This window comes from Pezoporus wallicus, unplaced genomic scaffold (assembly GCF_028554395.1).
Source record: "Pezoporus wallicus isolate ANWC-B61680 ecotype Strahan unplaced genomic scaffold, APGP_CSIRO_Pwel_v1 contig_10790, whole genome shotgun sequence".
Classification (NCBI taxonomy): domain Eukaryota; kingdom Metazoa; phylum Chordata; class Aves; order Psittaciformes; family Psittacidae; genus Pezoporus; species Pezoporus wallicus.
This window is the reverse complement of record NW_026640522.1, coordinates 71,232-96,341: the sequence shown is the minus strand read 5'-3', so window position 1 is coordinate 96,341 and position 25,110 is coordinate 71,232. Positions and strand designations below refer to the sequence as shown.

The 25,110-nt window shown below is 52.5% G+C and overlaps 2 protein-coding genes across 4 annotated transcripts in view; both read left to right on the top strand.

Moving 5' to 3' along the window:
- The first annotated feature begins 397 nt into the window (after positions 1–397).
- Positions 398–6,194, top strand: AMBP (alpha-1-microglobulin/bikunin precursor). Its single transcript, XM_057419288.1, has 10 exons — positions 398–601; positions 1,032–1,174; positions 1,503–1,579; positions 2,079–2,192; positions 2,592–2,693; positions 3,228–3,265; positions 4,289–4,367; positions 4,456–4,623; positions 4,740–4,916; positions 6,079–6,194. The coding sequence occupies exons 1-10, from the start codon at positions 497–499 to the stop codon at positions 6,108–6,110; spliced, it is 1,035 nt and encodes a 344-aa protein (XP_057275271.1). The 5' UTR covers positions 398–496; the 3' UTR covers positions 6,111–6,194.
- An 873-nt stretch (positions 6,195–7,067) lies between these two features.
- RABL6 (RAB, member RAS oncogene family like 6) overlaps positions 7,068–25,110 on the top strand; it is a 53,595-nt gene continuing 35,552 nt past the window's right edge. For 2 of the 3 annotated variants that reach the window (XM_057419278.1, XM_057419279.1), the window contains exons 1-3: positions 7,068–7,405; positions 13,127–13,261; positions 20,238–20,285. In XM_057419278.1, coding sequence (XP_057275261.1) covers positions 7,276–7,405; positions 13,127–13,261; positions 20,238–20,285 — 313 coding nt within the window. In that variant the 5' untranslated portion in view covers positions 7,068–7,275. The remainder of the gene's footprint in view (positions 7,406–13,126; positions 13,262–20,237; positions 20,286–25,110) is intronic. The other variant, XM_057419280.1, reaches the window with a different exon arrangement.

The window sequence follows — 25,110 nt, the reverse complement described above, 5'->3', positions numbered from 1 at the left end:
TGGACCCCCGGGGCAGTAGGTGCAGAAGGGAGCTCTGCTCCCTGTGAAAACTGGTCAGTATTAGGCAGCCTGGGGTGAGTTCTGGGGACCCCTTGGTCTTCTCCTCTCTGCAGGGTCAGGCTGGTTTGCCGGGGCTGGAGCCACTATCCAGGCTCTTTGCAGGACACTGGGGCAGAACAGAGGAGACAGGCAGGTCCTGGCCCCATGTCTGGGCTATTCTGTGGTGTAGGAGGAGGTGAGGGTGAGGAGCTCAGCCTGGCGCAGTGGAAGGGTGCTCACCATCCCTCCTGCACCCCACGCCAGCTCTCTGCACATCCCACTGCCCCAGGACACATGGCCGGGCCCTGCAGAGCTGCACCTTGCCCTCCTGGCCCCCCGGCCAGCCTGGCCGGCCCCAGTGCCCGCAGTCTGAAGGTCACACTGCCGTGCAGAGCACAGAGTCCAGGACCCCGCCGGCACGCCGAGGCTCAGCGCCACTTTGAAGCCACCGGACACAATGCTTTGGGCTCTCCTTTCCCTCCTCATTGCTGTGGCCAACGGGACCCCCATCGGGGACCAGGATAAGGATATTCAAATACAGGAGAATTTTGAGGCTGAGCGGGTAATGGCAGCTTGTGGTGCCTTTATTCTGGGGGCAGAAGGGAGGGGGGAAAGTTCTATTTTGGTTTCCTCCAGCAAGAAGAGCGATATTCCCTATGCCCACGTTAGGCTGTGCAGGACAGGCATTGGCAGCGTGGCTGGGCGGGGGGTGTCCTTTGGGATGTGCCTACCCCAGCAGACATCCAGGCAGGGCAGCCGGAGCCCAAGCAGCCAGGCCATGTGAATCCCATGGGATGTCAGTGACCTGCCCAGCCTGAGGGGCTGGTGCTGATCCACTTCCCATCTCCTGTGGCAGCTCTGGCCTGGGCACACTGTACCATCATGCCTCTGTTATTCTCTGGGCCATAAATGTTTCAGCTCTGCAGAAAACCAAATGTCCCACCTTGGAGGAGAGGGCTTCCGGTGGAGACGTCCCGTTCTTGTCCCTGCAGATGTACGGGAAGTGGTACGATGTCGCTGTCGGCACGACCTGCAAGTGGATGAAGAACTACAAGGAGAAGTTCAGCATGGGCACGCTGGTGCTGGGCCCTGGCTCCAGCACTGACCAGATCAGCACTGCCAGCACCAGGCTGCGGTAGGGACAGTGCTCGAGCCTCCCCACCCGGGGGTGCTGCATCTCTCAAGGGCTGGGACAGGACACAGGGTTTTCTTGCTCTGGCTGGCACCAGAGCCCTCAGAGGGGCTGGATTGGGCTCAAATACCCAATGCCTTGGGCAGGAGAATTTCGGGGGTCTAGTGCTGGCCTTGGCAGTGCTGGGGTAATGGTTGGTCTTGATCTTAAAGGTCTTTTCCAACCTGGTTGATTCTGTTATTGTGTGCCATGGCCTCAGTGTCCCAGATACTATTTTCCCACAATAACCAGCAGAGATGGTCACTCCGAGCAGCTGATTGTGTTCCTGCAGGCAGGGTGACTGCACACTCGTCTCAGGAGAGTACCAAAAAACCAGCACCCCTGGCAAATACACCTACTACAACCCTAGTAAGTAACTGGGGTAACTCACTGCCACCCTGCGGTGGGGCTGCTGATGGGAGCCAGCACCAGGCACAGCAGGGGAAGGGGTGCAGGACAGGGCTCAGGAGCCACCCCACAGTTTGGGCCATTTCCAGCCAAATTATGGCATGCAGCAGAGGGAAAGAGCCTTTTCCATCACTGTCCCTGCATAGGCACGGGACTATGAGATGTCCCAGCAGATCCCTCCTGGCCCCAAGGCCCTGAGCCAGAGTAGGCTCTCACCAGTCACATTTCTGGAGTACTGATGGTGTCTCGGTTGTCCTCAACCCTTGGTTTACAACGCCCTTGACTAAGAGGCTGATGAGCCTGGATGGAGTCAGGGTGTATCAGAGGCTGTGTCCCCACAGTTGGCTGTTTTCTCGAATTAGCTGCCTGGTTTCAGCCCCCAGCTCTGGGGCTGTCTTACACTGCCCCATTTCTCCCTAAGGGGCAGGAACGATGTCCCCTGTGTCTCTGTCTCCTGCAGAATGGGATGTGTCTATCCAGTCCTATGTGCTCCGCACCAACTACGAAGAGTACGCTGTCATTCTGATGAAGAAAGAAAGCAGTTTTGGCCCAAGCACAACCCTGAAGCTGTACGGTATGTCTGGTTATGGCACTTGTGGGCAAGCAGGCTCTGAGGTGCACCAGTGCAGCTCAGAAACCACCCCCAAGGGCTCCTCAGGTCTCTTGACCTTGAGGGACCTGGCCATGGCTTTGGAAGTGGTGCCTTGGACCAGATCATCTTTGGCACTGCAGAGGTGGAGTCTTATGGCTCAGCTTAGAGACACAACAGAATGAACATCCAAACCAGCCTGTTGTTCGGGGTAAAGGTGGCAACAGCTGCTTGGAAGAAACCCAGACCATGGTTAAGAATAACAGAGAGGTTGGGAAGGGCCGGGAGGCTGGTCTGCAGATCGGTGGAAGGATGGGGGGGCTCCCTGCAGAGCCCCTCCTATGCCAACCCTGCTCACAGCTCACAGCCTGTTCCCTTGCCCAGGGAGGAGTCCAGAGCTGCGGGAGGACCTCATTGAGGCTTTCCAGCAGCTGGCTCTGGAGATGGGCATCCCTGCAGACTCCATCTTCGTCCTGGCCAACAGAGGTAACCCACTGTAAGGCACATGCTCCTGCTGCCTCTCACCCAGGGTACTGTTGCACCGGGCCTGCTCCTTGATGTGCGAGGCTGGGGAGATGAGGGGATGGTCAGGGTGGAGGGAGGAGAGATGAGAGCTTCTGTAGGATGGGGTGGGAAGGAGATAAGGCAATATATCAGTCAGGCTTTCCAGGCAGTGGGATCCTTGCTGGGCTGTCAGTTCAATGCACCTCCAAGGCTGTGCTGGGATGAGGGCACAGGACACCCAGGGACACTCAGCACTGCTGCCCGTGGGTGGGTGCTTCCAGGACCACAGTACCTCCCTGCTCAGCCTGGTTATCTGAAGGTGTCAAAGTGATGCAGGCGGGTTTGGGGATTTTAGGGCGATGCTCCTGTCAGTGGGAGATGGGGAGCAGCAAGAGGGTGAGAACACTGTGGTGGAAATGGGAGGGCCCCTGTGTGTGCACAGCGCAGGACCACGGTGAGGTGAGGTTGTCAGGATCCCCCCCTCATGCTCCTCATTTTCTCTGTCACCGGGGCCAGGTGAATGCATTCCTCAGGAGACCACAACCACCCCACAGGTGAGTGCTGCAGTGGGACCTCCTGACATGGATCACGGCTGGGACATCCCCTTTGAGCAAGCCCCCCAGAGAGCTGGTGCCTGGGGACCAGGCTCTGTGGGCAGGACATGTTCTTGGAGCAGCTGCTCCACTGCCCACCCGGGACATGCTCTTTCACCCCCAGTGATGGGCTTTGACTGTGAGGATGGTGCACAGGCAGCCGCAGGCTGCAGGCTGGGGGTCGTGGGGCTGGGAGGGCACCAGGGCTCATTCTCAAGCAGAAGGCAACAGCTCTTTCCTACTCTGGTATTTCTCACAGGGTGAAAGATGCTGCATGCAGAACCTCATGTCTTCCTGCTCTTTGCCTGCCTGTGGGTGTCCCAGCCAGGCTGCAGATACCCTCTGAAGGGCTGGGAGGCAGCTCATGCTCCCCTGGTCCTTCAGCTGCCATCACTCAGCACTCCCAGTGTCACAGGGTTAAGTGTAGAAAGATTAGGGGAGACTGAGATGAGCTCTTAGGCAGAAGCTCTTCCCTGGGAGGGTGCTGAGGCGCTGGCACAGGGTGCCCAGAGAAGCTGTGGCTGCCCCATCCCTGGCAGTGTTCAAGGCCAGGTTGGACACAGGGGCTTGGAGCAAGCTGCTCTAGGGGAAGGTGTCCCTGCCTGTTGCAGGGGTTGGAGCTGGATGAACTTTAAGGTCCTTCCAGCCCAAACCATTCTGTGATTTTGGGGGATCATAGATGGGTCTTCCATAGGAGAAGCAACCCATTTGTCTGGAAAGCAGGTAACACACCACTGTGCATCAGCACATGTGAATTACTTGGGCACTTTGGTGTCTATCCACAACACACAACCCTAGCCTGCACTCTGGATGAGCACATGGCTGGAAAAGCCATGAGGTGACTCCAGCATCAGTGACTGGAGCCGTGGTGGGAGCCAGAAGCATCCCACAGCTCTGCCCTGGCATGGCCCATCCCGGGGGTGCAGGGCCAGCGGATCCCACGGGCAGGGGCTGACAGCAGCTCTGTGCTTCCTCCCCATGCAGCGGGCACGGAGAGCAATCCTGCCCCCCGAGGAGGGCTCGGCCGCGGGCCCCCTGCCCCCTTACACCGGCAATAAGGAAGGTACGTGCTGGGGGAGGCGGCTCCGTCGGGAATTCCCGTGTCCCACATCCCGGTTTTCCGGTGCCAGCCCGTGCCGTGCCTCCCGCAGACTCGTGCCGGCTGAGCCGGGACCCCGGGCCCTGCAGCGGGATGCTCTCCCGCTTCTTCTACAACTCCTCCTCCATGGCCTGCGAGATCTTCCTGTACGGCGGCTGCCTGGGCAACGGCAACAACTTCTACTCGGAGAAGGAGTGCCTGCAGGCGTGCCGGAGCGAGGGTGAGGCGGCAGCGCCCGTCCCGCTGCGGGCAGCGCCCGTCCCGCGGGGCCGGGGTACGGGAGGGATGCGAGTGCTCAAGTGTGGGTCCTGGGCCCCTGACCCCCCTGTCCCGCAGCTGCCTGCCGGCTGCCCATCGTCCCCGGCCCCTGCCAGAACCCAGTGACTCGCTGGGCCTTTGACGCGGCCCAGGGCAAGTGCATCACGTTCAGCTACGGCGGCTGCAAAGGCAACGGGAACCAGTTCTACTCGGAGAAGGAGTGCAAAGAGTACTGCGGGGCGCCCCCGCTGGCAGGTACCGCCCCCTGCCTTCACCCTGCCCGCACCCAGCACCTTGCCCGCGCCCTGCATCCTGCCGGCCCTGCACTGCACTGGGCTGGGCTGGGGCAGCAGCCCGCAGCTCGGTGCCTGCTCCGGGTGTGCTGAGCCTGCCTGGGGTGGGAACAGGGCTGTCCTGGATCTGGCACAGGTCTTGGGATGGGTCTGTCCTGGGTCTGGATGGGTCTGTCTGTGATGGGTCTGTGACAGCTTTGTGCTGTGCCTGGGGTGGGTCTGTCCTGGGTCAGGGGCTCTGATGAACTGAGGAATATGGTCCTTATAGAATCCCAGACTGGTTTGTGTTGAAGGGACCTGAAAGCGCATCCAGTCCCAACCCCCTGCCACGGGCAGGGACACCTTCCACTAGAGCAGGGTGCTCCAAGCCCTGCCCAGCCTGGCCTTGAATACTTAAATGAATCTACAGGCAGTATCGCAGAGGGGCTGTGTGCACTGCAGACATCCCGAGTCACAACTGAACCTCAGGATGGTCTGGATAAGGGTGGGAATGGCCCTGAGCAGGCTGGGGTGCAGTGGGCAGCAGCGGAGGTGACAAACAGTGTGCAGGCAGGGGATGCCAGTGAGGGAAGAGTGGCTGAAAGATTTGGGGTGGTGCAGGGACCCTGGCACCAAATAAGGCCCAAACCTGGGTCCCTGCCTGGTTGCACCCTCGTGTGAGCCTCCAGCTCCCATCAGTACTGGGGGTTCTGTGTTGAATCTCCCTGGGACACACTGTTGGCACCGCTCACCCCTTGGGTGAGCAAGCAAGCAGGTTTCTCAGCAGCAGGGCAGGGAGGAGCGAGCTCAGGGGTCTTCAGCCACTGAATGAACTGGATGATGTTAAGGTCCCTTCCAACCCTAACCATTCTGTGGCTCTGTAACCACAGCCTGTTCCCATCAGAGCAGGAGCGCAGGCTTACAGCTACCCACAGATGGGAGATGGGGCCACAGTACCGTGTCTTAGGGCAGACCCATTAATGCCACCACGGCAGGTGATGGGACACAAAGGGACATCCCAGCGCAGCACAGGGGTGCACAGAGGGTCTTGGCCAAGTGGGCAGCAGCTTCCATCGGTGACTGTCCATGGGGCAAGGAGGGGTCTGTGGGTCTGTCCATCACTCTTCACATCTCTCCACTTGCAGAGGATGAGGAGTTTCTGCATCTGTCAAACTGACATGGGTGGAAAACAAGCTCCTGGCACCCAGCACCAGGCCCCACAGGAGACACCTCCAGCAGTAAATGTCTCTAATGTGACCAATGAGCCCAGTGTCTGCCCTCAAGCTGGTGGGGAGGAGGGTGGGGGTCCAGGAGGAATGGGGATGCTGTGGGGTGGGGTGTCCTCTGCTTTGTGGGGCTTCTGGGTGCTCCCTACTGAGTCTCTGCCGCTTCCTCAGGCCACTGAGGTGCTGGGGGGACAATGGGTGAACAGAGGGACTCAGAGTATCTCCCTGATGCGGTTTAGCCCCCCATATTCCAGGGGATGGTGAAGGGCAGCCGGGAAGGGCCCAGCAAGGAGGGAACAGTGCACGTTCCTCCCTGAAGGGAATAACTGCTGCAGGGTTACTGTGGGACTGTGGACCAAGACACTGGCTGGGGTCCATGGGGAGGGGTGATGATCATAGGGACTGTTACATGGGGATCTCAGAAAGGGGTTACAGGGTGTCCGAGGGTACCCTGAGGGGTTACAGGAGGAAGCTATGGGGTCATGAAGGTCATGAGGGGGAAATGGGGGTGTCCCAGGAGGGGGTTATGGGGGTCTCAAGGGGCTATAGGGGTCCCAGAAGGGGGTTAGAAGTGTTGTGGGGTATCGGGCTGTGTGGCACAGGAGGGGTGAAGGGCTATGGGGCACAGGGGGGTTCGCGGGGGCCCCGGAAGGTCCGGGCTGGATTCGGGCAGGTCCGTGCCCATGCCACGCGCTCAGCGCTCAGCGCTCTGCTGACCCCTGCTGGCCCCTGCCGGCCGCCGTAGCCAGCGCCGCGCGCGCCCTGTTACCCGGCGGAGAGGCAGAGGAGCCAAGATGGCGGCGGGAGTTCCGCGGCCGGCCTCGAGCCGCGGCGCCCGGCGGGGCTGAGCCGAGCCCCGACCTCACTGCCCCACCTCTCTCCCGGCCCCACCGGCCCCACCGCCCTGCGCCCCGCGCCAGGCCATGCCCGGGTAGCGCCCGCTCCCAGCACACGGCGGGGCCCCGGTTCAGAGCACCCTCCCCTCGCTCCGGGCCGTGCCGAGCCCGGCCGGCCCCTCATGGCAGGCGCAGCCTTGCCCCTGTCCTGAGTGTCCCGAGCCGTGCCCTTCCCGGAGCAGCCCCTTCCCCGCTGCGCTGCGAGAGCGGGACCGCAAAGATGTTCTCGGCCCTGAAGAAGCTGGTGGGGTCGGAGCAGGCTCCGGTCCGGGACAAGAACATCCCCGCGGGGTTGCAGTCCATGAACCAGGCGCTGCAGCGGCGCTTCGCCAAGGGCGTCCAGTACAACAGTGAGTGGGGGCCGCGGGCCGGGGCTGCCGCCGCTGTCCGCGCGGAGCCACGTTTGTAATTGGCGGTTCAGTGCTGCGGGGCCGCGGGGTGGGGGGGGGACACGGGACATTCGGGTCTGTGTGGGGAGGGGAGGACGGGACATTCGGGTCTGTGTGTGCGGGGGAGGACGGGACATTCGGGTCTGTGTGTGGGGAGGGGAGGACGGGACTGGGGGGGGGGAGGGGAGGACGGGACATTCGGGTCTGTGTGGGGAGGGGAGGACGGGACATTCGGGTCTGTGTGTGCGGGGGAGGACGGGACATTCGGGTCTGTGTATGGGGAGGGGAGGACGGGACTTTCGGGTCTGTGTGGGGAGGGGAGGACGGGACTTTCGGGTCTGTGTGGGGAGGGGAGGACGGGACTTTCGGGTCTGTGTGTGTGGGGCCGCTGCGCAAAGGGGTCTGGGCACTGCTGGGCGCCGCTGGCGGCACAGACCGAGCGCCTCGTAAGAGCGAGTTTTGTCCATGAAGCACCAAGAGAGTCACTGTCCGCGGTGGGGGTGACCGGCCCTGCAGCCGGGGGGTGGGTGTAATTGAGCTGTAGTGGTTGTATGATAAGGGTCTGTTGAAACGCTCTGCCGTGCCAGGCTTCAGTGCAAGGTGCTGATGTATGTCTCTATGTGCCCTTGGTACATCGTTTCATTCCATCTTTGCTGCAACTAATACATTTGCTCCTTGGGGAAATTGTTTTCCCTTCAGTGTTGAGGCAGAGGGTTGTGTTTTCCCCTTGGGGCTCAGTAAAGGTTATTTCCAATACAGTGTTTCAGGAGGGCACTGCAAGTATATGAGATATATCCCAGAGTAACAACTGTGAGGCAGTTAATGTCATCCTTGCTGGAAGCAGAGGTGGGAGCAGGAGCGCTGGGAGATCACTGGATCCAGACAGGCTGTGAAAGGCCAGGAGATTGGCAGCTGGGAAAGAGACTGATGTGTAAACGTGGCACTGAATGACTCCTGTAAAGGCACACGTGTGGAGGCGTAGAGCTGGTCTTGGATCTTAGTCTGAAACAGAACATGAAGAGGACATTAACGCTTCAGGGCCTGGGGCTTTTCCTGTTTTATTTAGTATTGTCTCTATCAACTGTGCTTTTGAGCTGCTGTTCTGAAGCTCTGCTCTCTGGGGAGAGCATTTGGTGCCTTTGTCCATAGCACATCGGTGAGATATGCGAGTAGTGTTCAATTTAAAACATGAGTGTCTCAGCAGTCAGGAATGTGAGCGGAAGCACAGTGGTGCTGTAAGAGACTCGATTCCCAGTGAGAAGCAGGGGATGGAACTGTCGTGCTGTGGAACGCAGACTGCATCGTCACACAGGAGCCTGCCCATCTGCTCAGTAGAGACTTGACCTGTGCAGAGGCTCTGTGCAGCCAGGACACATCCACTGGTGCCTGTTGGGGATCGGGTACCTGACACCAGGCTGTGAATTATGTAGAGGAAGGAGTTGACTCTCCATGTGGTGCAGGCACCCGGATCAGCTGCATCCTGCTGGCACAGCACTCGGCTCCCTGTGGTCCAACCGCATTGGCGGTCCCACATGGACACAGGCCTGCAAGGCCAGAGCTGCCCCAGCCAAGCAGCCAGCTGTGGCTCTGCTGCTTTTGGGATTGTTACCAGAAGTCTTGGGAAAGCCATATGGTTTGTGCTGTGTGTGACCAGGATTTGTGCTCTGTGTGACCAGGATTTGTGCTCTAGCTGCTGCTTTCCTGTCTGCAATAAAACTGCAGCCCACTGTCACTGCCTGAGGGGAAGCTTTCCAGTCTCCATAGTAACTCTTCCCAGTTATAGGATATTTATAGGAAGTACAGGCAGGCTTATGAAAGGGCCTCAAACTCTGTAGCTGTGCCATGGGCAGATGGGTGGGCTCCAGCACGGTGAGGTGGGCTCAGGTGAAGGAATGCCATTACAAGGGCTTTTGCTCAGGAAGCACAGAGCTGCAAATCCTCTGCGTTGCCCATGCTCCTTTCTTAGCAAAGACACGGTGTTCAACAGAGGCAAATGCACCATGTGGTGCATTTGGTGGTGTCTGTTAACACACATGGGTCTGTACAACTCCTCACTTCCCCTGGCACTGCCTGAACCTAAAGCAAAAGGTGCTGTGGTGGCTGGTTCTACAGAAACATTCCTTGCTTTCACAGACCAGTACTGATCATGAATTGAAGCTGCTTCCTTCCCAGGTAGTGTGCTGGAATGCCATGGGTTGCTTGCTGATAAATTGGGCAGCAAACAGCCGGGACATGGGCTGTGTCACCCGGCTCTCTGTGCCTCACTGTGGGGCTCAGAACAGGCTGTCCAGTGCACTTTGTAACCAGACAGCCCTGGTTGGGGTGATTCTGAAGGTTGTGGTGTGCAATTGCACCGAATAGTGTGCATCTCTAAGCTGAACCACAGTGATGTGTTCTGACAGTCTCTCACCCACTCTGTAAGTACTCAAGAGGAAGAGTATTGCAGGGCAGGTGGGTTTGGATCTCTAATGATGAGAGCAAAAGGCAGTATTAGTCCTCAGCAGCTGCTGCTTCCTCTGCATGGGACACTGTACTTTAGAGCAAGAGCATTTCCACACTGCATCCCAGAACACACACTCCTTAGTTGTTCTCCTTAGCACCCACACCAAGCTCCTGTGTTTTACACACCGTGGCCCAAATAACACCAGAGGTCCCTGAAGCGGTATGTAAGGTACAGAGAGGAAAATGATGTGGGTCTGTATCACATGTTGTATGTATCCAATGGCTTGGATGTTTATGGGAGATCCTGGTTCCAAGCACTGGTAACCAATCTGCCTCGGTTTTAGTGCTTGGGAAAGCTTAATCTTGGATCAGGTTGGCTGCGTCACTGTTCTGGTCGCTGTGCTGGTCCAGGGAGGTAGCACAGGCCACAGGGATTGACCTCAGTGGAGGGAGGGAGGTGGATCTTGTTCCTTTGTTTGAACAAATTACAAGGCAAATTACAAGAGGAAGAACCAGCACCCACTTACTCAAACATGAAAGTTCATGTAAGGCAAAGAAGGATGAGATGAGCAGTTCTTGCTGGGTTACGCTGGTGAAAGGATTCCCTGGGAGTCACCCACTGATAATCAGTGACAGGAGCAGAAGACACAGAAGTGCTGAAGGTTCAGATCCATCCATACACCTTCTGCTCTGGGCTTTATTCTTAACAGTGCTTGGGTTTCAGAGGGGACACATGGAAACTCCTTTTGCCTGTGCCAGGGACTCAGTGCATTTTCATTCAGAAAAATCAAAGGAATCTTCCTTTGATTGTTTCACCATCTGTAAGTCGGAATCACACACACCGGGTGGCAGGAACTGCAGGAGATGGTTTGTTGTGTCTGCAGAGATGCGCTGGCACCTGCGAGTGAAGGCACGCTATAAATACTGTGTTCATTTCTGCCTTTCTTATTCTTCTGCTATATTAATAAGCAGCTCTGTAAGAGAATAAACAGCAGCACCTCTCATTGTAGGACAACGGGAGCCCAGGGGAACTGCAGCATAAACCTTCACCAGACAAAACTCCTCCACAGGCTTTGAAGATGTTTTACCTTAAAGTGTCCCTCTTAACCTTTTCTCTGGAATGCTGCAGTAACCCCTGAGTTCCAACAGGAGGCAGCCTTCAGTCTCACATTTCCTTGCCCAAATGATGCTGCACAGCCGAATGCTGATCACCTGAATGCCATTAGATGTCCCCGAGTGGCCCATTTTTTAGAGGATAACGGTACCTATTCAAAAGGCAAGCAGAATTCTGTTAAGTCAGCTTACGCTTCCCATAGCCTTGTGAATGCCACTGGAAACAAGGACAGTATCTAAAAAACAAAAATAAGCACATAATGTAACTGAAAAAGTCCTGTTATCGGAGGAGCAAGCAGACATTAGGCCTGGCTCTGGGAAGTTCGTGATGTTAATTGCTACAGAAGTTGTTTTGCTGGCCATGTACAGTTCATATTTTGGACTCTCCCTTTCCTTGGGAGGGTTTGAATGACTTTCTCACTGACTGACCTCCCCTGATTGAGGCACAGGCGCAGGCACATGGTGCTCCAGCAGCTGAGTGGCCTCAGCAGCCAGTGTGAGCCCAGTGGGTGGAAGTGGAACCTTTACCCAAGGCTGCAGTTGGTGAGAGTGCCATCAGTACACCCGCACCTACAACCAGCCAAGGGCTGGCTCCTGTGCTGGTACTGTCCCTCTGACACATGGAGGACCCGCAGAGGTCCAGTATTCCAGTATCTAAAGGGACTACAAGAAACCTGGAGAGGGGCTTGGGACAAGGGTCTGTAGGGGCAGGCCAAGGGGAATGGCTTTAACCTGCCTGAGGGGAGACTGAGATGAGCTCTTAGGCAGAAGCTCCTCCCTGTGAGGGTGCTGAGGCGCTGGCACAGGATGCCCAGAGAATCTGTGGCTGCCCCATCCCTGGCAGTGTTCAAGGCCAGGTTGAACAGGATGTGGTTGGTACAGCAGAGTGGGAGTGAGGCCTGGATAGAGGTAGAAAAGGCAGGAGCATGGAAGGATGTCACGAATTAGTGATTTAGATCACTTATAGTATCACTGTCTGTGGTATTAGCACCAGTAGTTTTAATCTGATGTCAAAGTGACTTCACAGTTCATGACAAGGTTCATGCTGTGACTTACTACATGGATGAAAAGTACAAAGGAAAATGGAGTCAGAATCCAGCTAAAATGATCTGCATAAAGACTGGAGGCTCAAACGGTGAGAGAGACCCTGCATTGAGTCAGGGGGTCAGAGTGAACCCCTTTGCTTTCCACTCTTCTGATGGAGTTTAGTGCGTGGAGGTCCAGTCTTAGCCTCAGACTTGGACAGTGGTTTATGTCTAATGGAATTATCTATACAAGGTTTACCAAATTAATGTTGAGTATGGATTTAATTAGTATTAAATTCAGCGTGTTGTCAGTCAAGGTCTATGGGGGTAAGAGGTCTCTTTGCTTTGGGCAAGGTAGGATCTCTTAGTCTCAGGTAAGGAAGGAGTCTGAAACCTTGAGAGGTTCCCTGCTCAAGGGGATTGTCATGTGTGTGCAGTCCAGGGAGAGCTCAGAATGTACTCATCCAAAGGTCTGTTATTGGTAAAAGATCTCTGTGCCTCGAGGAGTAACCTTGAGAGACATCCCAGGTCCAGGGGAGATGGCCACCACGCAGCCATGCTGCTCACTTTGGCTGTTGTATTTATGGGATAAAGTGTTTGGCTTGTGGTCACATTGCACACGATGTGAAAGGTGTCCAGGAGAATCCTTGTACCCACACTTCCTTTGTTCCTTGGTAAATGAGCGTTGGAAGAGCCACCCACTATTCCTGCATCAATCACATGGTCGGTGCTCACTGTGTCCCTGCTCCTTTGCAGCTTTCCCAGAGGAGTTCTTGGCCTGGCTGTGGCTCAGGCCTTTCCCTCCTTTGCAGCCTGTACCAGACTACTGCTGGTTCCGTGTGAGGCTCCCAGAGGAGCAGAGCCTCAGCTGGCTGAACTCCTGCAGCTTCTCAAGAGTCTGCTGGCTGTTTCCGCTGAGCTGCTCTGAGTAGCTGAATAAACACTAATTTTAATGGCTGAGGCTCATGTTTTTAACAAACCCTGTGTAATATGGGGGGACTAATTACAGCTGAATGATGCTTGCAAGAAGTTTGCATGCTTTGCACAGCGTTCTTCCTTTTGTGTTTAATCAGCTGTGTTTGTCTGCTTGCTCTATTCCCAGTGAAAATTGTCATCCGAGGGGACAGGAACACTGGGAAAACCACACTCTGGCACCGACTGCAGGGAAAGAAATTTATTGAGGAATATATTCCAACTCAGGAGATCCAAGTCACCAGCATCCACTGGAATTACAAAAGTAAGAGGGAAGAGGGTGGAGGGAGATACAGTCATGGGACAGTGCATGGGATAAAAATTCCAGTGCAGCCTTGTTTGCTTCTTTCTTCTGTGTTTGCCTGGGAGATGAAATGGTTTCTCATCACTCATTATTTTAATTGATTATTCACAGTTTCTCAGTCCTGTTTTTAATAACTTTACTCACAAACCATGGAGGTGCTAAAGGATCAGTCTTTGGAAGCTGCACTTCAAGGGAAGTGTTTAACAGGTGATCCAAAGATGGGAAACATTTGTGATGTGCTCGACTTGTTAATGAAACCAGGTTTGTTATGGAAATCTGACTCTGAGGCTAAGCCCTGCTTTTGTGTTGTGTAGGAGTGTGGGGAATCTTGCTAACTAGTTTTTTACTGATTATAAAGAACATCCTGTAACTGTTAAAGGTGATGTTATAAAAATTAATGTACTAATAACTCTGGGCTGACTTACTGAAGCACAGAAGTATTGTATGAGCCTTTCAAAGTGCTTGTTTGAATCTGAGAGATGAGCTGTGAATTTGTTTTCTTTTCCCCATTGCTCTGGAAGCCCTGGATCTCACCTGGATAAAACCCTGCAGGCACTGGAATAGCACAAGGCTGCACTTCAACAGTGCGCTCAGTCCAGTTTTCACGTTTCTGATCAGAAATGCCACAGCCTTGTGGGGTGAACTGCTGAGTCAGTAGGAACTGCTCTGTGAGACTGATTTTGCTTTAAGGAAAAGGTCAGCAGGTTGTTTGTCATTGTCAGATGTTTCCCATCAGCACCACTCTGACCTTTTGTTGAATTGAGTACTCTGTCTTCTCACAGCTGGGAAAAAGCCAACGTGCATTTGGGATCAACACTAAATTGGGTGCTTCATCTAATCCACCAATCACATTTGTATTGCTGGATGGTACTGTGATGCCCAAGTCTTGTGATGAGGATCACGCAGCCTCAGCTGTGGTCACCAGCATCTGCCTCGGGCTGGTGCTCTCTCAACCTCTGTTGGCTTCATAGGCTTCAGTGCAAGGAGGGCAAGCGCTGCTGGTGTGTGCTTACAGGGAGATGGGAGTCAGAGTTCTGGAGACTCTCATGCCCTTCTGAAGACAGACCTGCACATGAGTCAGCTCTCTCTTGATACGTTTCTGCAGAGCTCACTGGTTAGAGTTTAAGCAATGTGTGCATATGGGGATGGACTTTTCTCCAGGTGACATGTTGCTGACCTGGTTCAAATATCTGGAATGCTCTATATGAAATTCTGCCTTTCCTTTGTGCTGCTTTGTCATTGTTTTCATAGCAATAATTTCCAGCAGTGTAGGAAATTCTGTGTTGACCTTCTTAAAACTTGCTTTAAAAAATACCCCATCTAGAAACCACTGTAAGGTGTTTCCTGCTGTGCACACTTCCCATCCGAGTGGGTGATGGACACTTTGGGAAGGTGGCTCAGCTGCAATCACTGATCTGTTGGTTGAGTTAATCCAGAGAGGAGAAATGAAGATTGTTTTTCTTGTGATCACGCTCTCAAGCTACCTTGACTAAACCTGATGGGTGGTGGGCAACGCAGATTTACAGATGTTAATTTAATTCCTGTCAAATATTGAAGGACTCTTGCATTGCCTGCTATTAAGAGATTTACATTTTATACATGGAAGGTACCTTGTTATATCTTCAGAAATTTTATACTGAGGGGATTAGTACAGACAGAGGAATTCGAGTTATTTCTTCCTACTCAGAATGAAAAAATGACTTTTCTATGGCAATTGTCTCTGTGATAGAGATGTGTAATTTGTGTGTCTAAGTGAGGAGGTGCCATTCCTCACTTAAGGAATGCTTTGTCAGCTTATGCCAGTCACCAGTATTAGTCTCTGTTTGGCAGTCTCAGAACAGGCCTCAAATAAAAATTGGCAACTACTTTGTTCAAAGACATGGAACGCTTTTGGGATGGATGTGGAGAATGCCCTGCCCTGGGGATGTGTGAACTGAAGTTGATGAAGTGAATGGGCAGTTGCATGAGAGTAACTATCCCTGAGGGCCTGCGAGTGCCTGTGGTGAACACCCGTAAAGCAGAGGTTATTTTTAAATGAGCTTTTCCTGCAGTGGTAGTCTCCTCACTCCTCTCCACTGTTAGCAGCGTCTTTGTGTGCCACTGGCTGCAGAGTGCTTGGCCAAATAGCAACTGAGGACACATCTTTGGAGTGGTTTGATCCATGGTTTATGCGCATCCAAGGTACACAGTAAAAAGGCTGGATTAGCACTCACTGCAGCACCAAAGCTGTTCACATAAACTGCTGCTGCTGTGTATGAGTCACACCAAAGCCAACACAGTAGCACTGAAGTAATTGTCCTCTTGTGTGTTCAGGATAATCGGGAATGAAGCTGGTGATGAACTGGCTACAAGCCAGCAGGAGCCCTGGTGCTGAGGGGGGAAAAAACACACATGGAAAAATGATTTTCCTGGCTCTCATGCTGTCAGTTTCTTTGCGGAATTCTGTGCTTCCCCTTAGATAAAGGGTGCAGGGCAGGTCTTTGTGGGTCAAACACTTCAACCCCTCAGCTGCTGGGGAGCGCTGCTGCTCAGCAGGGCATCACTACTGTTCACAGTACCCAGCAGAAGAACCAGTCTTAACTGAGGGTGCACTTGGTGTTAGGGTGAGGAGGTGGAATGCTCAGGAGGAAAGTCCCAGCGTGAGGTACCGGATCACTCCTAGGACAGCACTGCGTGTCACCTGAGGGCTTCTGAAGTGGAGTTCCAGCTTCCCTGCAGAAGCCCCTTGTTAATGCCCATATGCTGCTTCATGTGGCACTGCCAGAAAGAGCAGTCAGGCTCTGGCCTCTTCTGTGCCCCTGCAGAGTTTGTCCCCTGAGAAAGGAAGACATCTCCTGGCCCTTTGCAGAAAATCCTGCCTGTTGAAGGACACCATAGAATCATAGAATAGTTAGGGTTGGAAAGGACCTTAAGATCATCCAGTTTCACCTCCCCTGCCATGGGCAGGGACACCTCACACTAAATCATCTCACCCAAGGCTCTGTCCAGCCCGGCCTTGAACACTGCCAGGGATGAAGCATTCACAGTTTCCTGGGCAACCCATTCCAGTGCCTCACCACCCTCACAGTAAAGAACTTCCTCCTTATATCCAATCTAAACTTCCCCTGTTTAAGTTTGAACCCGTTACCCCTTGTCCTGTCACTGCAGTCCCTAATGAAGAGTCCCTCCCCAGCATCCCTATAGGTCCCATTCAGATACTGTAAGGCTGCTCTGAGGTCTCCACGCAGCTTCTCTTCCCCAGGCTGAACAGCCCCAACTTTCTCAGCCTGTCTTCATATAGGAGGTGTTCCAGTCCCCTGATCATCCTCATGGAATTCCTCTGGACTTGTTCCAACAGTTCCATGTCCTTTTTGTGTTGAGGACACCAGAACTGCACACAATGCTCCAGGTGAGGCCTCATGAGAGCAGAGTAGAGGGGCAGGATCACCTCCTTCGACCTGCTGGTCACGCTCCTTTTGATGCAGCCCAGGATATGGTTGCTTTCTGTGCTGTGAGTGCACACTGAAGCCGGCTCATGTTAAGTTTCTCATTGATCAGCACCCCCAAGTCCTTCTCCACAGGGCTGCTCTGAATCTCTTCTCTGCCCAACCTGTAGCTGTGCCTGGGATTGCTCCAGCCCAGGTGTAGGACGTTGCACTTGGCATGGTGCACTTGGCATCAGCCCACCTCACAAGCATGTCAGGGTCCCTCTGGATGGCATTCCTTCCCTCCAGGGTATCAACCGAACCACACAGCTCGGTGTCATCGGCAAACTTGCTGAGGGCGCACTCAATCCCACTGTCCATGTCAGAGACAAAGATGTTGAACAAGACCAGTCCCAGCCCCGATCCCTGAGGGACCCCACTCGTTACCGGTCTCCAGCCGGACACTGAGCCATTGACCACAACTCTTTGTGTGCGGCCATAAAGCCAGTTCTTTATCCACCGAGTGGTCCATCCATCAAATTGATGTCTCTCCAATTTAGAGACAAGGATGTCATGTGGGACAGTGTTGAACGCTTTGCACAAGTCCAGGTAGATGACATCAACTGCTCTACCCCTGCCCATCAGTTCCACAGCCCCATCATAGAAGGCCACCAAATTGGTCAGGCAGGATTTCCCCTTAGTGAAGCCATGCTGGCTGTCACCCAGCACCTTGTTGTTTATCATGTGCCTTAGCATGCCTTCCAGGAGAATCTGCTCCAAGATGTTGCGAGGCACAGAGGTGAGACTGACTGGTCTGTAATTCCCTGGGTCATCCATTTTCCCCTTCTTGAAAATGGGGGTTATATTTCCCTTTTTCCAGTTGTTGGGAACTTCACCTGACTGCCATGATTTCTCAAATATGATGGCCAGTGGCTTAGCAACGTCATTCACCAGCTCCTTCAGGACCCGCGGATGGATTTCATCAGGTCCCATGGGCTTGTGCAAGTTCAGATTCTTAAGATGGTCTCAAAGCAGATCCTCTCCTACAGTGGGCCTAAGGTCTTCATTCTCAAAGTCCCTGTGTCTGCCTTCCAAGACTTGGGTGGTGTGGTCATAGCATTTGCCAGTGAAGCCTGAGGCAAAGACCAGGGATCACTTGGAGGGGCTCTCCATCCCCTTGGCCTTCAGGGACAGCAGCAGCACTGCTGGTCCCAGCTGCGGGGTCTCAGTTTGGGGCACACCTCCCCTTGCTCATCAGTGTCACTGTGCACCATGAATGGACCATGGACTCCAGCAGCCACGTCACAGGGAGAACACCCTCCAGTGCAGCATGTATGGGTGAGAAGCCAGCTGTGCAGTTGGGTGCCAGGCCAGTGATGATGGGGAGCGGTTGGACTTTAGCCCTGTCTGGCTTAAGGTCTGTAGAAATAGCCAGGGATGGAGCTAACTTAGAGTATAATGGTTTGAGCAGAAGTTAAGAAGCATCAACAGAAGGTGGGAGCGTTGATCTGCTGGAGGGTAGGAAGGCTCCACAGAGGGATCTGAACGGGCTGGATCCATGGGCTGTGGCCAATGGGATGAGGTTCAAGAAGGCAAAGTGCTGGGTCCTGCACTTGGGCCACAACAACCCCCTGCAATGCTCCAGGCTTGGGGAAGAGCAGCTGGAAACTCCTCATGGGGAAGGAGCTGGGGGTGCTGATGGAGCTGAACATGAGCAGCTTGTGCCCAGGCAGCCAGGAAGGCACCAGCATCTTGGCCTGGATCAGCACCAGGGTGGCAGCAGGGCCAGGGCAGTGGTTGTGCCCCTGCACTGAGCACTGGTGAGGCCACACATTGAATCCTGGGTTCAGCTCTGGGCCCCTCACTACAGGAGAGACATTGAGGTGCTGGAGCGGGACCAGAGAAGGGCAATGGAGCTGGTGCAGGGCCTGGAGCCCAAGTGTGATGGAGAATGGCTGAGGGACCTGGGGGGTTCAGTCTGGAGAAGGCTCAGGGGGGACCTGATCGCTGCCTACAAGTGCCTGACAGGAGGATGGAGCCAGGAGGGGCTGGGCTCTGCTCCCAAGGAACAAGGGATGGGACAAGAGGAAACGGCCTCAAGCTGCCCCAGGGCAGGTTTAGATGGAGCTGAGGAACAATTCCTGCCCCAGAGGGTGCTCAGGCATTGGAACAGGCTGCCCAGGGCAGGGCTGCAGTCACCGTCCCTGCAAGTGTTCACACAGCGTGGAGACGAGGCCTCAGTGCCATGGGGCAGTGGTGGCCTTGGCAGTGCTGGGAATGGTTGGACTGGATGAGCCTAAAGGTCTTTTCCAGCCTGGTTGATTCAGTGGTTCTATGCAGGTGTAGGGCTGCTGTACGCCTGCTGTTGGGTTTCAAGTCTCACCTGAGCCTGTGATGCACTGGCTGGGGTGAGCCTGGGCATGTTTCCTGTTCATCCCATGCCCACTGCCTGCAGGCAAAGGGAAGGGGAGCAGGAGTTGCTATGATTTGACTGATTTGGCTTCATGCATAAATAAACAGGATCTTTCTCCAGAAGCAGAGGATCAAAGTTTTCCTTTATTCATAATCCTTACAATGTTTTGAAACATTTCAGTTAAGCCAAAGGGAATTCTGCAGAGGGAATGTTTCCTGGCTTGCCAGTGACACTTAGCTGTAGTCTTATGCCATCCTAGGAGATTATTTTCTACTCTGAGACATCATCCTCCTATTCCATTGCTTTATATGCAGAGCTACTCCAAGTACAAGCATTTGTTCTGTAGCCCACAGCATTTCCAAACAGAAACTGTTTCTTGGAACAGCTTCATGGAGTTTGGGCTTCTTACATGGATTCAGCAGAAACATCTGGCCAAGGCCGCCCACCCCTTGTGCCAGCAGTTAGTCAGGGGGTCAGTACCACAGCACTGGCTCTACGGGGAGAATTTCTGTTGTCTTGCTTTTAGCAACTCAATTATGTGTCGCTGCTTGTAATTTACTGATGCTGCAGCTTGTGAAGAGCCAAAATTGCCGCTAATATCTTCTTTTTCATAACGCACGATGTGAAATGAGCAGGGAAATGGCTTTCTGTAGCTGCAGGACTGTCTGCACCATTTGTCGTGTCTGCAGGAAGATGCTGTTAGTAACTGATCTTCCTTAAATGCGTGTATTCCTCTTTTTTCCAGTTGTACACCTCATTTACAGACCAGGCCTTATGCTTCAACTTACATTTATATCGGTTTTGAAAGCATATGGCAACCTCTCTGTATGAAAAGAATCTAAACAAAGTATTTATAACATGTTTCAAATCTGACATAAACCATGGAGGAAATGTGGCTGGCATTTGTGTGACCAAGTCCTGAAGTCCTTTGGCTGGCATGGTTTGGTGTAGAGAATGGGCCTTCAGCCTTGTGTTTTGATTTCCTTCCAACTCCAGAAATCCTTTTGGTTTCCACTCATCTGCTGCTCTGCTGGTGTTGGCTCTTCCAGAGGCTCTGATGAACGCTGAGTATGGTCATTAACTGAAACCCCTCCTAACATGTGTGTTCTTGTGCTTTCAGCCACTGATGACATTGTTAAGGTTGAAGTCTGGGATGTCGTTGACAAAGGTAAGATTCTCGCTTCCTTTCTCCTGGGGATTCATCGGTCTTTTGCAGTTTTAATTGAAACCTCACATGGAATTCAGGAATAGCTGCTTACCTCCACTGGAGAAAAATGTTTGTACTGATGTTTTCCAAGTGTGGGTGCTACTTCCTGAAAAAGCATGGAAAGGAGTGAGGAGTCTTCTGTGCTAGAGTCTATTATTTGGGACTTGAACTTCAGATCACACCCAGTGTTCAGAAGCAGTCGGTTCATGTGCTCCATGAAATAGGCTGCTGCTTAGTGTGTTCACTGAGCTTTATTAGAAACTTCATCTTGTCTCCTTTATAGTTTTATATATTTAGAGAGCTACTGAGTTCCTGGTTCTGTTTATGAAAGTGCTGTCAAGCTGTTCTTGTATAGGAATGCTCTTGTTAAGTTGGTAAAATGTTATCTGCAGTGAATAATGTATGCAGGAGGGATGGATAAAAGAGAAGCCAATTACATTCATTTAGGACAGAAAATGCAGTATATGTAATCCAAACCCTTTTCTAAATGCTCAGCCAAGGAGAGCATTGTGATGTAGAAATACATTCTTCATTAGTTTTCAGGTTTTGTCAGAATATAAAGTTCTAGTTTATAAAACTAAAACCCTCAAAACCACATGTGAAGATGCAATGTGGATGCAGTGCAAGCCTGGATTCAGTGGCATCTGTGCCTAGAAGAGGTTGGGCTGCAGATTGAGCCCGACCAATTCATTCTGTGGCCTCAAATGCAGATTTGTGGCTTTTAAGGGTCCTTTTGTACCAGCCAGGTTTCTGGTTTGAGAATGGTCAGGAAGGCAGCTTCACGAGGGAGCATCTCCTGCTGTGCAGGCTGTGCTCCTCATTGGGGTGTTTCTGCCAGTCAAACCTGTTGAGCAGTCACTGAAACCTGAACTCCTGGTTTGGCTGCTGCTGCCTTTCCTGCAGCCTGAGCTGGTGGCACTTTCAGATCTGAGCAAAACATCTGTTTTCTCACTGCCTTGCAACTTTGGGATGAATAGACAGCCAGTGAATTTGGGAACCATGTGTTCCAGCACTGACTTCTGTGAATGGCTTCTCTGAGTACTCATCTTCTCAACTAGACACTTGGCTTTTTTTTGGCAAAATGATTGGATTTGATATGCGCAGATGTTAATATCGGTTCTTCTGGTGCTGCTTTAGTTGCTGACAGTGGAGCATGTGTGAGAAACCTCAAGAGATTCTCATCTTACCACTTCATGTTCTTTTGAAATAAGCCTCATTCTGTTAAGATCCCTCTTAGGCACCACAGATACGGGTTTTTTTTATGTAATCAAATGTACTCAGTCAGTGCAGTGTAAAAACTCAGATCATCCTCACGTAACAAAATCAAATCCTTTCCTGTTGCCATAGCACTGGGGATCCTTGGTAAGTACTACTTTAGGAAAAGATGCCAATTAAGCAGTAAGAGCTTGCTTATATGTAACCTGCATCCGAATGTTATCTCATGACATCTTTGTTCTTCTTTCTGTGTGCTTAGGACAAAAATTCCTCCTGCGTGATGCTTTTGGTGAGAGCAGCACTAATTAAACTGTAGACTCTTAGTGTTGAAATACCGAGTGTTGCTGCAGCACAGTGCTAACAAGACTTGATCCTTTTCTTCCTTGCCTACCAGGTCCTGGCTAATGTGCATATTTAGAGTTAGGCAGAACGCTGCATTTATCAGGCTGGATTTGTAACTGCGTGCTCTGAACATGCATTTCGGCATGTGCTGTTTGCTAGGCTACATTTTTGTTGCCAGTGTTCCTTCATTTGGGGCAAATTGTTCTTGTTAGAGAAAAATGGGAGTCCTCTATTTGGATTAAGATTGAAAAGGTATTGAAAGGCTGGTGTGGGGATACAGCCAGACTGTCTAACACACGTACCCGTAAACTGCAGTTCTCAACTTCAGTCTTGTAAAGCAGCTTTGGCTTTTCCTCTGCCGTGTTGCCATTCCTGAGCGTGTGAACCTGCACTGGAGATCTGGGAAACAAGAAGTTGCATCCTGAAAGACTTGCTGTGCGTGTTTGGGTTGCAGTTGGATATGGATGTGCAGCACGTGCCCCCTGTCCCTGTCAGCTCTGCAGTGTGCTGGGATTTCCCTCCAGGCTGCCTTAGGAAGGCAGCAGGCGGCTCTGGTGGTGCTGCCTGGCTGGTGGCTCAGTGGTGTTTAGGGCATAGGTGTTCCTTTGGAAGTGTGGGGAGATCTGGTAAAGCTGTGAGGTTGGTCGGGGTGGTGGAGGAGGGGGATGGCAGCTGCTCTGCTGCTCCTCTTGCCTTTGCCTTGGCTCTGTGGGGTTTCTGCTGGTTTGATGTGCAGACTCGATGGAGCACAGGCTTCCCTGCAGACTTCCTGCCTCCTGCTGTGTCCTCCTCGGGCCTGCTCACAGAGCTGGGCTCATTTGGGTAATGATGCCATTTGTTAAAATCTTAACAAGTCGAGGTGGCCCCCAGCTACGGATTGTATTGAGTTTTGTGCAGTGTGTTGTAAATACCAACTCCTTTGCTGCCCTTGAAACTAACAGAACACAGGAAGGAGATCTCAGCAAAAGTCACAGCCTGACTCATCTGTCTGGCTTTGCAGCACGTTGTGTAACTACTGCAGGTCCTAAAGCTGTAACAGATCCTGAATGCAGAGGAGCTGCTTGAATGCAGGTGATTCAGGAACAGTTCTGACCCCACCTTGTAACCTGTGCTAGTTTGGTTCCTTATCTTTTCCTATACACCAGCTAAAGGGATCAAATAATTATTTATTTTCTATTGCTCCCAAAATAGCATTAACTGTTTTCCTCCTTGGAGGTTCCTGTCCCTGCCCCTTCTCCCTCCCAGAGGTGAGATGCAAGAAGGAGGAAAGATCAGAATCAATATTTCTGTTCTGTTCAGATGCCCTGAGTTAGATTAATTCTGGGGATGCAAACATTCAAGACCTGGTTTGGTGAATGGTGAGCAGAGGCATCTCCCTCATGCTGTGGACAGCATTTGTTGGCAAGTTGGACTGAATCCTTCTATCCCGCACCAGAACCGGTGGGACACAGAGGTGCAGAGGCTCTCAGGGACTGGCCACAAACCCAGTCATCTGATGCTCAGTGAGGACTGGTCTGTAGACTGTGGGGCAGTGCTGTGAGGTTGGCTGGTTTCAATGTTGCTGTCATGCCTGTAAATAAGTTGCAGTCATCCTTCTAGGTAGAGAAGCTGAGCAATGGCAGCATGAAGCCCCTTGCTTTCTCACTGAGGCTTTTGGATCACACATCAGTGTGACCTTAAAGAGGAGACCGTGTTCATATAACAATGAATTTGCACAGGCTGAATTGCATCTTTGTAAAAATGCATACATCTTGACTTTATGTAGCTCATTCTGCAGTTTTGGCTCCAAAAATAGACACAGAGCATAAATACGTACACACATGCGCTTTTCAACCCTGATACTGCTTTCTAGATGACCCCCTTTACAGCAGTGCTGAGCAGCATGTAAGAAAGAATATTACTCCTTCCTGTTGGTACACATATAAAGCCATAAGCAGGGAGGGGCGTGTGTTCAGTCTCTAGGCACTGGTTGTCACTGTGTCTGGGTTAGAAAGAGACCTTAGTGCTCAGGATGGCAGGACAGTGAGGAATATCTGTAGTTGCTTGGGCTTCTGTTTACACACCTAGAAATTCAGGTCATGCCAAGTGACATTTAGGGGTCACTGTGCTGATGTCTTGGTATTTGGAGAAGCCACACAAATACCACTGACTTGAAATGAATTTGTTTGAAGTGGGAAGAGGCATCCCTGCAATCCCACATCTTCACTTGTGCTGGGAGAAGTCCAAGCCCATATGTGGATCCTCCAGGAAAACACTGCATGTGAGGGGAAGGATCAGGATTAACATATTTGCTACTTTCAGATGCCAACAGTAATGTGAATGCCCAGGAGTACCCACCAGACACACTGTCAGGAAAAGGCCTGGTATCTCCTGCTGTACCCTCCAGCATTTAAACTTCCATGAATAACTCTGTTCCATAACTGTTCTGCTTGACCTCTTTGCAAAAAGAATGAAGCATTTTATTTCACTTGCAGGGTCTGGCAGAACCAGGAGGTTTACAGCAGCCACCCCATGGCAATCAGCAGGTTGGGTAGTTGGCGGGAGGTATTTTGGTCCCCTGTGTTGCAGTCTTCTCAAGAGTCAGTGGGAGGGGTTTTTGCAGGAGCATCCAAGCTGCCAACACGTCCTGTTGTCAGTGACACAGGGTATTTCTGGAAGTTATGAAAAGGAATTCCAAGTGTCTGCCATTATAATTCAGTTAACTCGTCATTACAGAACAGGAAAATACAGAATGGAGTTAATTCAGGGGAGCAGTTTTTAATTGCTGTCAGTAACATCTGGAAGATGTTTGGTACCTGTGAAACATAACTCCAGATCTGATCTCCAGGTGAAGATGCTGCGAGGGCTGGAGCAGCTCTGCTCTGGAGCCAGGCTGAGAGAGCTGGGCTGGGTCAGCCTGGAGAAGAGAAGGCTCCTGAAGGGGAGACCTTAGAGCAGCTCCAGTGCCTAAAGGGGCTGCAGGAAAGCTGGAGAGGGACTTTGGACAAGGGCCAGTAGGGACAGGCCAAGGAGGAATGGCTTTAACCTGGCAGAGGTGATGACCAGCCCCAACCCTCTGGCCATTCATGCACATGCAGCCTGGCTCTCCTCTACTTCTCCACAGCCCCCTTGCCACAGTTGATTTTGCTGGATTTCCCCTGTATAAGCTCTGTCTGTCTTCTGGCTTTTGTTAAAATTCTCATTGTCTCCTGCCACCCCTTTGTTCTTTTTGGTCACGAGTCAGCCCAAA